Source organism: Zootermopsis nevadensis, unplaced genomic scaffold, assembly GCF_977971745.1.
Source record: "Zootermopsis nevadensis isolate Lab colony 2312 unplaced genomic scaffold, Znev_1.0 Znev_ptg000028l, whole genome shotgun sequence".
Lineage (NCBI taxonomy): Eukaryota > Metazoa > Arthropoda > Insecta > Blattodea > Termopsidae > Zootermopsis > Zootermopsis nevadensis.
This window is the reverse complement of record NW_028259160.1, coordinates 2,733,283-2,750,058: the sequence shown is the minus strand read 5'-3', so window position 1 is coordinate 2,750,058 and position 16,776 is coordinate 2,733,283. Positions and strand designations below refer to the sequence as shown.

At 39.8% G+C, this 16,776-nt stretch overlaps 1 protein-coding gene across 1 annotated transcript in view; it reads left to right on the top strand.

The window, feature by feature from the left end:
- Zip48C (Zinc/iron regulated transporter-related protein 48C) overlaps positions 1 to 16,459 on the top strand; it is a 96,396-nt gene extending 79,937 nt beyond the window's left edge. Inside the window, exon 8 of the mRNA XM_022079339.2 lies at positions 11,724 to 16,459. Within this exon, the coding sequence (XP_021935031.1) occupies positions 11,724 to 11,802 (79 nt within the window). The 3' untranslated portion in view covers positions 11,803 to 16,459. The remainder of the gene's footprint in view (positions 1 to 11,723) is intronic.
- The last annotated feature ends 317 nt before the right edge of the window (positions 16,460 to 16,776 follow it).

Sequence of the window (16,776 nt, the reverse complement as noted above, 5' to 3'; positions counted from 1 at the left end):
GAATTTGTTGGTTTTATAAAGTTTTCTGGTGCATTAGATTCTACTTTAGTTTGCTGATGTAAACTGTTTTGTTCATTCAGTAGAACTCAGTTGCTCGATGTTTATATTTGTTTCAGAAGTATTTTAATTCGTGGAAGTTTATTTCTGCAAGGGCATTATCGGTTTCATAAATTTTATTCGTGAATTATAGTTCATTGAAATGGTAATATTGATTTCAGACGGTTTCTTTCTGGTTTAATAGTGGCTACCTAACAAAACAATGCAAGAGTTTTCAGCTGCACGTAAACATTTACATTTATCTACTTCAAGAGAACAGTTCATTAATCATGTTTAACGCTTCCTGGTTTAGCGTTCTACTGTCTCCCTTACGAAGTATGGCGTGAAGTTGTGGGAAGAACTTATAATTCGTACATCCCTTCAAATGTTTCCGTTTGTATGCTCAGGCCAGCAAGACCTATAATTTAATAATTATACGATTTAGTGATCCATTTTTATAGAATTCTCTCGCGCGATCTCCAATGTTCAGTGACCCTAACCCTGAAGACTGAAACAGATCGAGTCTCCGAAACGTTGGCTTTTAACTCAAAATTGACACGTCTAATAGCTCGAGAGGATTCTATAAAATTCATGCACCATGTAAGTTTCAAATATTACATATGCAAAATTTCTTAGATATAGCTTCAAGGTTCTGCATTATCACCACCACACGTGTAAGTTTCAACAAAAGAATTGTCAGTGGAACCACGGTTCCGGAGAATTTTACGTAAATACGTCTATACGGAAAGGAAGTTTATATATTGGCTTTATTCTAAATATTTCCTTCATACATGCTTTACAATTGAGTAAAGTTTGATTAAGACATTGCTTATTTAACTTGAATTAGTTACGATTAAGATGGGTCTGTGGTAGATGAATGTAGTGAAATGTAAAGTAATGTAATGTAATGTAAGGTAATGTAATGTAAGGTTATTATTATTGTTATTTAGTGTTCTGTCTGACGACAGGTCTATATGAACAGGATCCTTCCATCCTTTTCTCGGACTGGGACCTGTTCATATACGTTCTTGGCAGATGATCCAGAAGTGGTTTGCCATTGCCTTCTTCTGTGTGTGAATGGAGTAATTGTTGGGATGCCACGGAGGAAAACTCCGTGTTGCCTAGACCACGGCCTTGCCCAACACAAGTTATAAATTCGGGCACCGCCGGGAATCGAACCCGAGACCCCAGGATTACAAGGCCAGCGTTCTAACCGCTAGACCATGAAGTAAATCCCGGTTCATACTTCTGTATTTGATAGAACGTTTCTTACTAGGGAAATCCACTAATTAGTTTCCTTTTTGCTTATGTGAAATTGTGTTCGTAGCTTCCTCACAGGTAAGGTAATGTAATGTTTTATAGGTAATAACAATGCTGAGTAAACAGATGAGGTTTCCTAGGTAACATAACAATGAAGTTTCCCTTTTTCGTAACACATTTTTGCCGAATGACCCTTCCTTATATTTACGTCAAAAACAGAAATGTTCCTCAGAAAATTTTAGGTACTATGTGATCTGGCTACAACCGAATTCTAGCTGCTTAGCCCAGTTAATTAATTAGTAATCGCTCCCAAGCTGGAAGATAAATACAAATTTTGTGGAATCGTCTTATTATTTAGGTGGTGTAAACCAGTGGTTCTCAACCTTCTCAGACCTAAGGCTGGTTCACATTAAGGGACAGGACACGTCAGGTCATTTTAGCCCAAATAGAAAAATTATCCTTTCAACAGGAATCCTATGGAGGACAAAAATATTGACACTTGAAGAAAAGGTCTAGGTCAGGACACCTTGGGTCCCTGAAAGAGCAACTTTTTCCCTCTCGGTTATTATCGGCATCCCCGACGACGACAGAAGTCACATCGGCGACGAGAAAACCGAATGCGGCTGACGCATTGCTCTTGGGGCAGCCTATGCGTCCAAACCGGCTCTGGGGCCCACCCACCTTCCTGTCCAATGGGTACCGAGGTCCTTTCCCGGGGATAAAGCGCGGCCGGGGCGTGAAGCTGACCACTCACCCCCGTCTATTTAGTACCGAGGTTAAGATTGAGTAGGAGCTATATGACTCTCCCCTGTGCGCGTACATGGCGCGTAATGGGATGGCTTTTTTACATGCTGATACAAATAAGTCGTTCATCCACATTATCTTCTTGTTCTGTCTGTTTTTTCTGAGTTTCTTCTCAGACTGATGACTTATAAACTGCATAGTTCTCGTAACCTTGCCCTGTCGGAGACTTGACCGTGGCCTACCCCATAGTGTGAACCAGGTATAAGGGCTACATTCACTGTTTAGTATCAACTCGCGCGCCATCGGGTTATACCAGAGGGCAGTTTATTGAAATTCATGGCTGTTACTGACAGGACTGAAGACAGACTCACATATTGCTGGATAATATGTTAACAGTATTGTTTATTGCCAAGATTCTGAAAGACTTGTCTCCTCAGCGAAGTAGTGTGTTGCGTGTGTCGTTCAGGCGCCTGTAACAAGGTCGTCACCGTCGCGATGTCGTCATCATTCTTCACAAACCGCTGCCCTGATAAATGCCGTTTGAGGGGCCCGAAGAGGTGAAAGTCTGGAAGTGCCAAGTCGGGACTGTGTGCCGGATGCTGCTACACTCCCACGCATACCGCTGGAACCTCTGCTGGGTGTGCCGGGCTGTGTAGTGTCACGATGTCGTGGATTATGGGTAGCTACATCATATCGCATGTTTCCTGTTCTCTCGGGACGAACACCTTTGTACCGCACTTGTGGGCTTGTCTCACGCTTTGGGGAAATGTCCATCAAGACGACCTTGTGCAACCCAGGAGACTGTTATAGTCGGCGCAGTAGTTTTTGGCCGGTGGAATATTCAAGGGGAAGGCTAGGAGCGAGTCACTTGTGCGATAGTATAATGCTGACTGAACGCCCAAACAAAAGAAACACACCGACCGTGCCACCTCAGGTACACAGACTAGGCCCGTCCGCCAGCTCCACCGGCCAAAAACAACTGCGCCGACTATACAATTTCTATTTTCGTTGATAAGACTATTTCGGATTTTTGCCGGTCGCCACACCATGGATTCTACTTAAGACTCCGATGTGACATGATGGACCCACGTCTCTTCTCCTGTGATGATTTTGTATAGGACCACTTAGTTGCTTGCAAGAGAGACTGCCTTTGGAGAAAATCCTCCCAAAGACAGTCTCTCTTGCATGGTTTTGTGTTACTCAGCCGATTATTTTAGTATCAGTCGTGATGATTATTTTCGTCCTGAATGATTATATCGATTGTCGTTGCCAAAATGTTCAGCTCTGCTGTAATTTTATTGAACTTTCACGTTGGGCTTCTCATACAACGGCTTCAGCACGACAGATGTTGGTATGTTATGTGGACGAACGTGGTCTCACCGAACGTGCTTAATCATTCAGATTAACACATTCGGATAGGAATGCAGTGTTTCCTGTTCGCAATGCAACGAAATGAGCTCTTCGCGAATTTGCGTTGGTTTGTTGCTGAAAAAGAGTCACACTTCTCTCTCGCCCTTGTATTTTTCCTACACTTCAGTCTCCTTGCTATTTATTTTGGATATCACGTGCACAAAAATCTACGCGGATCGTAGGAAACATGATGACCACACGAAGTATTTAGGATGGTGATAGTAGAAAAATAATTGGAAATTCACCTCTGAAATCTTTAAAGTGGGAGACACATTATAAACTAATATGCCATCAGAACAAATTACGACATTAACATCTGCGAGTTTCAGCACTTCAGAACCCTAAAATGCACCATGCCAATAGCCTGTTCTTTCGGTTCTTGTCTTATTGCCCGGGTTATTCTTGAATGTGTTATTTATAAATCCCAAACAGAAACTTGTCGTGTTTCATGGCTACAGCCATTCATATGCAAAAGCCCGTGATCTCAGAACAATATTAATATTGATTCAGATGTTTGAAGGGAGCCTACTTCTTTTTGTATTGAGTGCTACTCTACTTCAGGAAATGTTATGTGATAAAATCTGGCGCTTGCTTTTATGTAAAGTCCTTTTATTTTGTCGAGGCCGTTGAATTTGTTCTGCGCTGGAAACTTGGTAGAGGTCATGCACAGAATTTTGGCTTTTAAGGAGTGTGTGGGATTTATTTGTTGATGGATCGATTGTGGAGGAGTTATCGTTATCGTCTGGTGACGATAAAAGAACAGGGTTTTTGCCATTTATATGTGTATTAAGTGAAGTACAGGTTAAAATTGTGCGCAGTTACTTTTAGAAACAATAGTCACAAGTCTGTTGTTGTATACTACAGGCATCTGTTAGTATGGTGAGTGTGCAACCTATGGTTCGATTCTCGGCAGAGTCTGAGTTACTTCTGTCCACCACTGCGTCAAGACATGTAACTCTGGGGCCTATCCAGCCTTCTCCATATTACGTAAAGGGCCCCCCCCCCCCCCGATCCTCGCGAGGTAAGGCGATTGGGGCTTGTAGCTGATGACTCGTATCCGTCTGGCGTCGAGGTTAATAATGCTCTCCACTTTACCATGCGTCTTCATGATGTGATGTTTAATTAAGTACGGTATTATGACAGGCTAATTAACAAATAATTTCCCAGTAATCAAAAGCTGTTCTGCTGGTTCCGCTTTCGACATGCAGATTTTACCGTCGACTTTCCACAATGAGGCAAATCAAAGGCCATTAGAAAATAATTGCCCTGTGACATATTTTACTTGTATATCACGGTACACCACTGATATGAGTTTGTCAACTAAATAACAAAAAGTAACAAATGAAGTCCACTTTCCTCGTACGATTATATTTCCCAGAAGAACTCCCACGGCGTGAGAACCGAGCGATAAAGGCAGGTGGCTCTGTTTTGTGTGCGAGCGCGTGAGTGCGTGCGTGCGCCTTGGATTCACTTCTAAAAAGGCAGTGCAGTATATATACAGGGGGTTTATTATCGAAGATGTCTGCGAATAGCAGAGTCATAATTTTTGTAAATATTTTATTTATGAGTCTCGTTCTGTGTTATTCGAATAATTGTAGTGTGTCTCGTTTTGTTGGCTTTTATTTTCCTTTTCAGTGTCATTTCCAGCTCTCTTTTGTTCTTACTTTGGAAAGAATTTAAGTGTTAATATTGTTTTGTATGGTGTGAAAGACGGCCTCTCACGATGAAGAAAAAACAGACCTGTATAGCGTTAGGGAAAATATCGGAGAATAAAAAAAGAGCATAGGAAAGATAAAAGAACGACAGAACGTAAGAAAAAAGTAAAATCATCAGAGTTGTTCTCCTTATTAGAGGGACCAAATCAGGAAGGTTTACATGGGCGGATCTTGTCTGCAGGAGGGAAATAAGAAATTAATATAAACTTTGGAACAAAAACGAAGAGAGAAGACGGGGGAATAGGTGGGAGGATATTATTAAAATGGATATTGAAGAAAAGTGTGAAAATTTGAACTGGTTCATTCGGCTCCGGATAGAGGCCGAAGGCGTGGTCGTATGAATACGGTAGTGAACTTTCGAGTTCCGTAAGAGGCGGGAAATTTGTTTTGACGAATAGTGTGGTTATTAGCCTTTCAAGGACTTTGCACAGTAGAATTATTATTGTTAATGTGGTCGACATTGCTTTTGTTATGATTATTATTAGCGGAGACCCAGGTAAGGGAAAATTATCGTTATTTAGATTATTGTTACCCGACGTCTCAAATTTTTTGAACATAAGTTCGTATCTTTCTTATTTTCAATAAATATTTCGAAGTTCTACACTTTGAGCATTTTATTCCACGGGACTGCGTGAAGTGAATTCCTGTAAATATGAACAAAAACTTGCACGAAAACGCTTTAATTTCTTTCAAAATACGGATTATTTAAAAATGTTTATAGCACAAGTACACTATGTACTAACAGCAGTTTGGGAACTGTCTGTTTTAAGTCTATTCACCTAGAAGTAATCTCATACGTTAAGATTATTTGTGACAGTCCCTTTTTAAACACTCGTTTGAACCAAGTTCACACCTGAATTCAACACATTCGTCTTCAGTGCTGGCGCACTCCTCCTTAGCCCAGTCCAAAAGGGACTTCCAACGGCAGTCTTTCGTAAATGCCGGGACTCAAGATACGAGGTGTCCTTACATCAGATGTAATCCGCATCATCTTCATCGGTGTCCTCGTCAGTACTCGTTCCATCTTCCATGGTTACGCTCGTAGCCTTCTGTGAATTTTCGTCATCAAAACAATTTCTTCGATTTAAGTACAGCTCTAGGATTTTAGACTTTGCCATCGTCCTATGTTACAAAAACAAACTTTTCTTGGACTGAATCTACCCTCATCATCTGCACCTTGAGTTTGTTAAACACTTTATGTCTTTCAATAAAATCTTCTCTGGCAATCAGCCGCGTTAACTGGTTACCGTAGTATACTGACGTTTCGGGAACCAACTCTGTCCCCATCATCAGGGTTCTGATGTGGCTGGATACCTCGGAAGCCGACTTCACATCAGAACCCTGATGATGGGGACAGAGTTGGTTCCCGAATCGTCGGTTTATTACGGTAAACAATTAACGCGGCTGATTGCCCCAGAAGATTGTATTGATTGTACTCGCCGCGAAAATCTCAAATCCTATATCGTTCTGTCTTTGCACACGTGTGGTTTTAGCTGAAGATTGGAAGTGTTCGAGAGAAAGACAGATAAAGAAGATGAAAAGACAAATGGATTTTCTTAATAAATAGTACGCAAAGGTATTAATATATTATTGCTCTTGTTGGTTATCTACAGCAGACTGATTCGTATTTGCGTTGTTGAAAGTGTATTTCACAAAGCCTTATTATGTAATAGTATGGTTGACCTAAAAAAGATATCAAGTAATATTTCGTACGCAGATGTAGTTGAAATGATAATATTAAAATATGTAAAATTTGAGGTTCACATGGCGACGAGTATGAAGATGACTGTCTCCTGTGATGTTTCAACGTGTGGTGTGATAGATATTGACCGATTTTTTAAACTTGCTACTTCTATCATCAGGGCGATCACTCTGTGGTTCAGCAGCTCAGAATATAGCCTTCTTCAATATTGAAGTACATCTTGAAGAAGGAGTTTACGAATGTGGGAATTGAATTTTCTGAAATCCATTTTCAATTGATCCGCCTGTCTTCATCTGGGTCTCCCGAGGAGTTCTTTCATCTAAGATTACCTCAGGAAGGTTGTCTATGGGCCCAAAAAAAATTATTTTCCTCATCCGTACTTTTTGATCTCACCATCTCTTAGCTAAATTATTGACTAATTACACGAGAATTAGTAAGTGAAGGGTACTAATTGTGAAGCTGTTTATGAATTTTTGTCCAGTCTTTTCATACGCTTCCCTTACTCCCATACCTTTTTGGCACACGCCAACAATTTTGGGGGCTACGAGGATCATAATATTTGGATTTGGCGTGTTTTGAAAATTCTTTTCGGGAACCGTATAAATAACAGCTGCGATTATCATGGTCTGTTTTATTTATGAATTTCGTCATTTGTTGCCCCCACTGTGATGTAAGTATAGTTCGTCAAGGTTGGCTGCAATGACGCAAGAAATGGCCTACTTATAATCTGTAATGCAAAAAGAACACTGTGTTTCTGTTTTTGTGTCCTGTTGTGTCAGTGGCCTATACTGAAGGGGAGTATGTTAAGAAAGTATTGGTGAAGTCGTTTTATGGCTTCCGCTTGAAACGGCATCGAATTCATGATCCCGCCAGATCGTGTACGAAATGTAGACAAAACTTTTTAATTGATTTTCCCGTTTCCGTGGTCTTTCATTCCGCCTCGTGGTGGGAAAAGTTAGGTGTCTCCAAATGTAGGGCGAATATTTAAATGCGCATGCCGCCATTTTTATCACAGTGACCAATTTGAATTCTTTGCTACTGGAGTGAATGTTTATCTGAGCAAGCTAAAATAAATTTCTGCAGCTGTTTTTTGAAGTATCTGATATAAACCCAAGAAAGCTCTTGCCATCATTTGTTAAGTGGTTGTTAAAGATATCCGATCTGAATGAAACTGAAATTCTTCGAGAATTTTTCGTGAAACTTTTCAATATTATATTAGATTTAAATCGTGTAATTTCGTTTCGAGTTTATTCACGTGATCACGCTTACGTCATAACTATTTATTCTCTCGTATTGCTTCTTCCACCATGATTCTTCCTTTCCTTTTGTCACCGCGTCTACTTGCAGGTTGGTGGAATGCTGTAGAGATTCGACTAACCCCGTTTACATATTATTATACGCAGATTTCTATCGACTTTCCTCAGTCTCTTCACACAAATTCTGGGATAGTACATCCACAGGCCCTTAACCAGCACATGTTCCTTCCAGATTCATGCTTTCTATTCGGGAACTTTTTACCATCTCAGTCAGTGCTGTATAATCTCAGAAGTTGAGTCATCGTCGTTGAATAACTGAATTTATAAGTTTAATACAGTTTTATGTGATAAATTTTTCGAGAACTTTGCAAAATTTAGTATGCGGGAATAGCAAGAAATATAAATGAGGTTCATGATTCAGTTAGGAGAAAAATATATTTTGGAAATGTTTGTTTTGTGTTTAAAAACTGTTGTCAGTTAGTGAAATTTAAAAATGATCCCGATTAAAAAATAGAATTCTGAAATTAACTTACGGCAGTCACTTTTTTAATGTAAATTGTGAAAACAAACTTGGAGTTTGCTCCAATTTAATGTGCTTAGTATCGTATCCTCAGGTTAGTTCATTTTAAGATTATAATCTTTCTAAACGAGGCCTAATTGTGATTCATTCTGTTACTACAGAATGTTTGAGTCACGAAATATGGTGTTCAGATCGCCGTTAAAAATTTGTACGCCGCTTGAAATGAACAGTCAGATCTGTGGAGCAATTATAACCCCTCATAAAATAATTTTTCTCAGGTCTTATGCATTCTTGATATAAGTTTCGTTCTGTCAAGTTGATAGCGAAATAAGTCAGAATTACGCACGACTAAGTGGGTGATTGCACTGCCTGGAGGGCTCAAGGTTGACAAAGCTGGAAGGCCTGCGCTTCAGATTGACGGCGTCGCCTTATCTAAATGTACACACGCAAAAGTATTTTATGAATGACATTCGACTTTGAGCTTGACTCCAGCACTAATTACGTACAACCAGTATTATTTCTTTGAATATAGGCGTGAGTCTATTTAAAGGCAACAAAAGCAGAATGAAGAAGACGTTAGACTTTGAACCCTTTGCGTTATAGGCTTTGTTGGTACATGCCTACAACACTGTGAGCAGAATGATCTCTGGACTGGGTGGAGAATAGACGCCAGTGAGTTGCGTTTACTAATTGATTTCTTTCTAAATGTAACTATTTCAAGTTTTGTCTCTTTTATTTCTCTTTATTTTTCTTTTCTTATTCTTTTTCCTTTACTATAATCTACCTTATTTCTAAATTTTCTCTTTATCCATTCTTCTATTTCTTACATCCATTTTCGTTTCTTTTTTCCTTCACTCCTCCTTTCTCTCTCCCTTATTTTTTCATCGACCTCTTTTCTGTTCTTTCTTTTTTTCTTCCTTGCTTTTTCTTTCACCGCCTTTCTCTCTTCCTCGTCTTCGTTCTATCATTCGTTTATTTTTCATTTTATCGTTTTCCTATCTCCTACTTGCCTCTCTTAGTGTTCTTTTTCTTCTACCTCTCTCCGTACTTTCTTCCTGTAACCTTTAACATAATCTGCAACATATTTTCTTTAAAAAATATATGAAACCTTTTTGGAATTCGTGAGTCGATCGCCACTCTTGGGGGGTTACGGTCCTGAAGAAAATCCCGCTGGTGGCAAGACAAGAAACTTGTAGGAAGCTGGGCTGCTATTACAGTCCTGCTCCCAGCAAAATGATTTCCCTTGTACACAAATATTTCAACTGTGGATGCGCTAGACCACGTAAGACCGGTGTCAGAATTGGATTAAAATTTAAAAGACTGTGCTTCAACACTTTAAAGTGTAAACCTCGTCCATATAATATTTAACAACATGCTTTTCTCCCAGAGAATGACCTTTGGAAAAATGCTTCTATTTTCAAAACCAAATCAAACCTAAAGACTTCGTGGGCAACATGGAGAGATATGAACTTTAAAGCAGGTGGTATACATAGTTACCACTGATCGTACATCACAAATCATCGAGCTTGGATTCCATTGATTATGTGAATAAAGGAAACACGACGTTTCAGTGTACTGAACCTCCGAAACTTATGGTTTGGGTCTTGTGTCTCACCATCAGAGGTCTATCAGACCTGACCCTAGGAACTGAAGTAATTCAGTTGCGGGTTTATCGTGCCCTGTGGGTCGCAGCATGTCAAGGAGTTGTGTCCCATCCCACACTCTCCATATGTTGATACTGTTTTGAACTTTGTTCGAGACATTGGCCCACATGTTTCGGAAGCGTCACACTGTGTCAGGGACAGCTTATCCTCATACTTTACGTGTGTTGTTATCTATCGTATTGCCTCTCATGAAGCCCGAAACCGAATAGAGAGAGAGAGTTACGAAGAATAGCAGAATAGTTGAAGCAAAGAGAAGATTATAGGAGGGAAGTGAGAGACATTCTGTTTCGTGAGGGAGGGAAAGATAATCTAATTGTTATCAGGGTCCCAGGCAATGTCCACTTGTCCTGATAAGGATTCAATGAGAATGAAGATGTTAGGGTGATATGTAGTGTGAGCTTGATAACAGAGGCGGAGGATTTTTTTTAATGAGCTTTGAAATTATAATTTGGAGGTTATGTGATGCCACAATGGAGTCTAGTGACAGACAGGTTAGAGAGGACTCCTGAAGAGAGCAGCACACATTCAAAAGTCAGAGAGGAAATCGAGTGATCGTCATTTTTCCCGTCCGCCTTAAATATTTCATGAGAATTGGTACGAGATGGATTCATTCTTTTTTGGGGGAAACAGACAGCGTTGAGGTGCTAGAGCATTGTTATGAACTGTCACAGTCTTATTCAGTCTAGCTGTATGAAGTCTTAAGGTAAACACTTTCGCAACTGACTACTTGTTGCAGTCAATCCGCTGTTTCGTCAGCCTTCTATTTTTGATTGAGTTACAAGCACGCAATTGCTGTGGTAGAGTTGCCAAATTTTATTATTCTTTCCTTGACTCTTGATTAAGAATGACAAGATCAATGATGGATTTAATTCTGACTGAAGGTTTGAGAAATTTGGTGTGTTTTTGACTGAAGGGTGTGGGGAGTGTGATCATCGCGTAACGTAGCATTTGCGATTTTGCGAGCATCTCTTAGATCGTCGTCGTTTGTTGATTTCTGTCAGTGTAGGTGCAACGTCAAATATATTATACATAATCACTGCTCGACAGACAGTTAGGTTCAAATCTGGGTACGTTCATGTCGATTGTACCAATCATTTGTTCAGTGCTGCCAGCTTTACTTCTGGGGTAGTGTAGATTTGGGTACAAGTTTTGTATATTTCCTTTGTGAGCATTCGTGCGTGTGAGCATTTATCAGTGTGGGAATTCGTCCGTATGAGCATTCTTCGGTGTGGGTATTTTTCGTGTGAGCATTTATGACAGTGGGATTTTTTCTGTGCGGAATTTTAATGTGGGCTTTTATCATGTGCGCATTTGTCTGGTCACCCCCATTTCTACTCCTGAGATATATTTCTTAACTGAACTTTCAAACTTGACGACAGTGAAGATTTTTAATGGGAGTTTTGTTTTATGTTTCAGTGGTAACGGGAAATATGCAACCTGGGGAGCCATCTGGGGGTTCGTCGTTATGATGATCTTGGACGTTGGACTCGGCTAGGATCTTCCCACTTGTCCGCTTGTCGCCAGCTATCCCTCCGCCATAGAACTTCTCAGTAAAGTAATTCGTCATTTTGGTGCAAGGGTTTATCGTGCATTCTGGTTTATTTGTCATAATGACGAATCAGAAAGTATCTTTCTTAGAAACACACAAGGTCATTACATTATTGTATTGATAGCCATATTAGTTTCTTGTTAACCTTTCAGATAAGATATCAGTTACTTGCAAAATATGCTCCATAAATGTAATATGAATAACTAATTAGTCAGTTAAATCCCAGTTTTGTGTTATTTTATAGGAGACGATTTTAATAAGGGATGTTCAATAGAAAGTTTTCGGAGGGAAATTATCGGAGGTATATTTGGCCAAAGTGAACAGTGTTACTGTTCACATCGTTTTACAACATTATATTTTATGTTTTCGAAATAATCACGGTCAGTGAGATAAGAAAAAACGACCAATACGATTGGAAAATATGTGACCTTTACTATATTTTAATTTTTTAAACCATGGGAACAGTTTTCAAAGATTTTCTTTAAAGTTTTCTAAATAACTTGAGTCTACTTAATTCTCAAATGTTGTTTTAGACCGATCAAGGGAAGGGCTAATTCGTCGCAGCTGAAGTGTCGGTAGGGGCTAATGTTTTATTTGCTTCTTATCCAAACAGCTGTGGAGCCCTTGTCTTATATCTAGCGGGGAACATAGTTTATAACTCCGAGGTTAAACCGATCGGAGTTCGCTCTTTTCATAGCGAAACGTCGCAGTCGAGTATTTTCATTTCTGCTTCGTATCTGTAGGCCCCGAGTAGATTACAGGCCGGCTGTTGTGATTGATTTTTTGTGGTTTTCCTCAGTCATAGGGACAAATTAATGTACTTTAAAACAACTGACTATCGTTTCCATCATCATCATTCAGATTTAATCATACAACAGGCTTCCATTAAGAAGTTTAGGAATCAGCGGGGTTTTGTCTCACATGTCATACGTTATTGAATAGTAATTTAACACATTTTTTATCATTTAGGTTGTCTGTTGAACGTCAATGTATAGTTTTGTGCTCTTCTGGTGTCGTTGTAAATATAATGCTGGTCTGACGTGAGAAAGTTAATTTTGTGGCTTATTTTCACCTTCTGTTAAGAACATGTTTGTGTCATGGTCGTAACCGTGTATCACCAAATTGTGTCCATTTAGAGGGTTAAGATAACACGTCGACTTAAACATTTGAATGCTAAGTAGACTTCATTTGCGTGTACACACTCTTTAAGAAATTAGTAAAAACTAGAAATAAAGACCTTTATACATACGTCTGTCGTATATAGGAGAGAAATAAAAGAAATTAGAGATGCATACAAAACTTTAAGAGAAGGGGGCCACTTAAGAAATAGGGTTTGAGAGTACTGACTGAATCCATCTGATTCAGTACAGCGACCAGTGGCAAGGAAAAATTTCGTCTGAAGAAGTTGGCATTTTGTAATAAGCAACAGACCATAGACAAAATCGTCCAGTCAACTGATACAAAAATACATTGAAATTTTGACATAAAATAATTCCATGATATCCATTCATACACGTGAAAGAATGGGCAATTTCACAAAACACGCGTCCACCCTGCAACACCGTTTAGTATAGATAATGCACTGCGACAATGGAGACTCCTGGGAAAATGTGTTCGCAATAGGCGGAGTGCGCATGTGCAGTAAGAACACCCCCCCCCCTTCTACCTCTCGTAATTCCCGCTGTACTTCTTGTGGCGCTGACAGTTTCTTATTGTGAGCCAGTATTTGGCCCCCAGGGCCGGTGTGTCTAATGGTTTGTACCAAAGATGGATTAAAGTGATTGAGCAATTTAAAAATAGTTTTATAACAAGGAACTCGGCGATTTTTGGGTTACATGTGGGAGGAGCAGTGAACGCTAGGAGGCTACGGTGCGTTGGACATGTAGCTAGGATAGATAGGTAAGAAATGCAGACATAATTTTTGTGGCTGAACCAGGATAAAACGACCACCTTGAAGACCGTGAAGGAGATGGGAGATAAGACAGCCGGATCTTTCAGATTTATTTTGTATTTTCCTACTAACCATTCATGATCATCGTTCCCATCAGTTTCTCTCTTTCGATATTTCTTTTGTTTGTTTATCTTGCTTTCGTACCTTATTTTTATTCCGTCATTCCTTCCCTTCTTTCTAGTTTCGTTCTCTCTTTGTTTCAAGCTTTATGCTTTTGTTTTCTCTCTATCTAATTATAAGCCGACAGTCACATAACCTGCTTCGGTTTGCATTTCGTAGATCGATAGTTGCTGTCATATCGATAACACAGCCTGGCCGGCGCGGAATGTCCGCTCAGCTCACTCAATGAGACCGCCAGCTTCTCGTGTACAAACACAAGTGGCCTTGATGTGTGGAATTACCCAATGCTAATGCCTTCTGATTATTGCTCTTACTTTTTCCTTTGCGGGTGTTGGAATGCGAAGTTCCGTGTCTGAAATACCAATCGATTTTAAATCTGACATCGGAAATTCCCAAAATATTTATGGTGTTTTATTTTTGTACCCGAAAAATTGAGAATAACAAGAGGTAGCTCGTTCTTCAACACTTCCTGAAGATGAAAATAACGGGTTGCGTTTCAGTTTTCAATTTGAGTGCAGCTGTTTAGCTGAATGGCGAGTACAATCCGGCGCTTTGTGACTACAGCAGAGAGGACAACGCAAATAAGAAGTAAAGTATCAGGCAAGGCAGGGAAAGGAAAAGGAGGAAAGAACTGAAGAAATAAGGCAGAATGAGGGTAGAAGGGAAGGATAAAATGAAGTAACAATGAAAGTGGGGAAGAAAGAGAGAAAGACAGAGGAAATAACCACGGATAGAGGGGCGCGTACCATGCACAAAATTAAAATGTCTGCAAGGCAAGAACAGACTATTGTCTGCGCGCTGCCTCCCAATCGGTTCAAACGCTTACCATGTTCTTCCTCAGTTTATTCGTGTTTTCCCACAGTATCTATTAGCGAATTCCGGATAGTACCTTGAAATAAGCCGTGACTTCTTACTACCATAATCATATCTAATGGCCATGATCATCTTTCCATCTCATTCCACACTGCAGTCGGAAGACTGTCGTTAAATTACCTCTCTGTCTTTGTCCTTGAGAATCTGATTGTAGTTCACCTAGTCGAGAAATTTCTCCACATTATATGAAACCCAAAGTTTCATTACCTTGTTGACAAGAGATTGCCACTGGAACCTCTCTCGAGCCAGTCCACAGTCTCACACCCAGTATCATAGCCCCATTATTCTTCATCCTTCCCGATTTATAATTTGTTTATGTCACATTCGAAGCTGTATGCCACTAGTAGTTGATAGAGCCACGTTAAAGAACCATACTGTATTGACCTATTCAATTGATCAGAATTTCGTAATGTGACAAAAGTGAATTTGTTCTTGTGTCCAAGCACCGGCCTGTTGGACGTGGAGGTATAGCTCCATTTATTTTTAACCTCGGCACTAGATAGTGTGTCATCTTCATGCGCCGGCTGTCTTGACCCCCGGAAAAGAAGCCTTGGTATTTCAGCACGTAGCCGTTCACTGTACAATTTGAGCTGACGCAACTCAGATTTTAGCATCATAATTTATTAGAATAATCATTATATGAGTGTGATTATTTAAGTTTGGTCTGTTTATTTACCTGTCGCCCGTATTCTAATTGTGCATATCGGTGCGTTTGTTTGAGATTTCTTCCTGTCTGTCTGGGTGCCTGAACCGGCCTGGGGTCTATTTGCATCCCCAAGCAGCTATATTTAAACTGAACCAGTACGATTTGAGACACGCGTGTTGATGCTATCCTGTCTGCTCCCAGTGTTCCCGTACATCCATTCTCTGGCCCTCCGATGCATTAGCAATAAGGAAGGACACTAAAATATGTCTAAAGGAAAACCTTTTCGGAAATTGCCACAGGTCACAAGAACGCAGATTGGAAACAAATGAAATTTAGTAAGGTCTGAGGTTCTCAATGCGCCGAGTCTGAAGATGTCTGTCTTCTGGGTTGTAGCCCCGTGTACTCTGGTAGAAGTTTACCTACGTTTTAGAGGTCCTTGCTGCCTCCATCATCAGAGCTATAATATGAGTGCTGTGATGCTGGAGGCAGCAAGGACCTCTGAAACGTTTGTAAACTTCTACCAGAGTACACGGCGTTACAACCCAGACGACAGACATTTTCGTTTTCTGAGTGTTTTTTGAAATCGCTGTTCTTACCTAAAGAGATCACCACCTTAACAAATGAAAGTAGTTTTATTCTGAGATCCAATTGAAACCCGTAAATACGTTTTGAGCGACATGCAGAGATAGACGTTGAACCTGGGGTTTGTGTATTCGCCAAAAACATGCAGAGGAAAAATACAGGCGCTGAAGGATAAATGGAACAGAAAATATAAAAACTCGTGTACGCCGAATGGTAACGATTAACTGCTGAACCCCTTGGATATACTCCACATCCTTACAACGTTACCTCAAGATGCATTTTAATATTATTCTCTCATCAATGTCTAAATCTTGCAAGTGGTATTATCGTTGCTGGGTTTCCGATCAAGTGTTTGTAAACATTTCTCATATTATTCTCCCTGGTGTAATTGAAATGTAGAAAGAATAAAGTTCCTGGTTATACTTTTTTCATCCTGATGTTTATACCCTCTTAGGTCCATATATTATCCTCAGATACCTTTTTTTGAACACCTTCAATCTTATATCTTCTATTTTAGTGAGAAATCAAGTTTAACAGTCATATTTTAATATTTAGACTTAAACCAGGAGACGGGAGTGTACAAGACCCAATTTGAATGTCAGCAAGAATATCTCGAACTGAGTCTGCTTTAAGGGAAGGTTGTGTGGTGGTTTGGGGTGAAAAAATACATTTTGTGATTTCATTAGTTCTAGGTGCTTTGGGTTTGTTTGTGCAAATATGTCATTTTGTGTCAGAAGTACATCGAAAG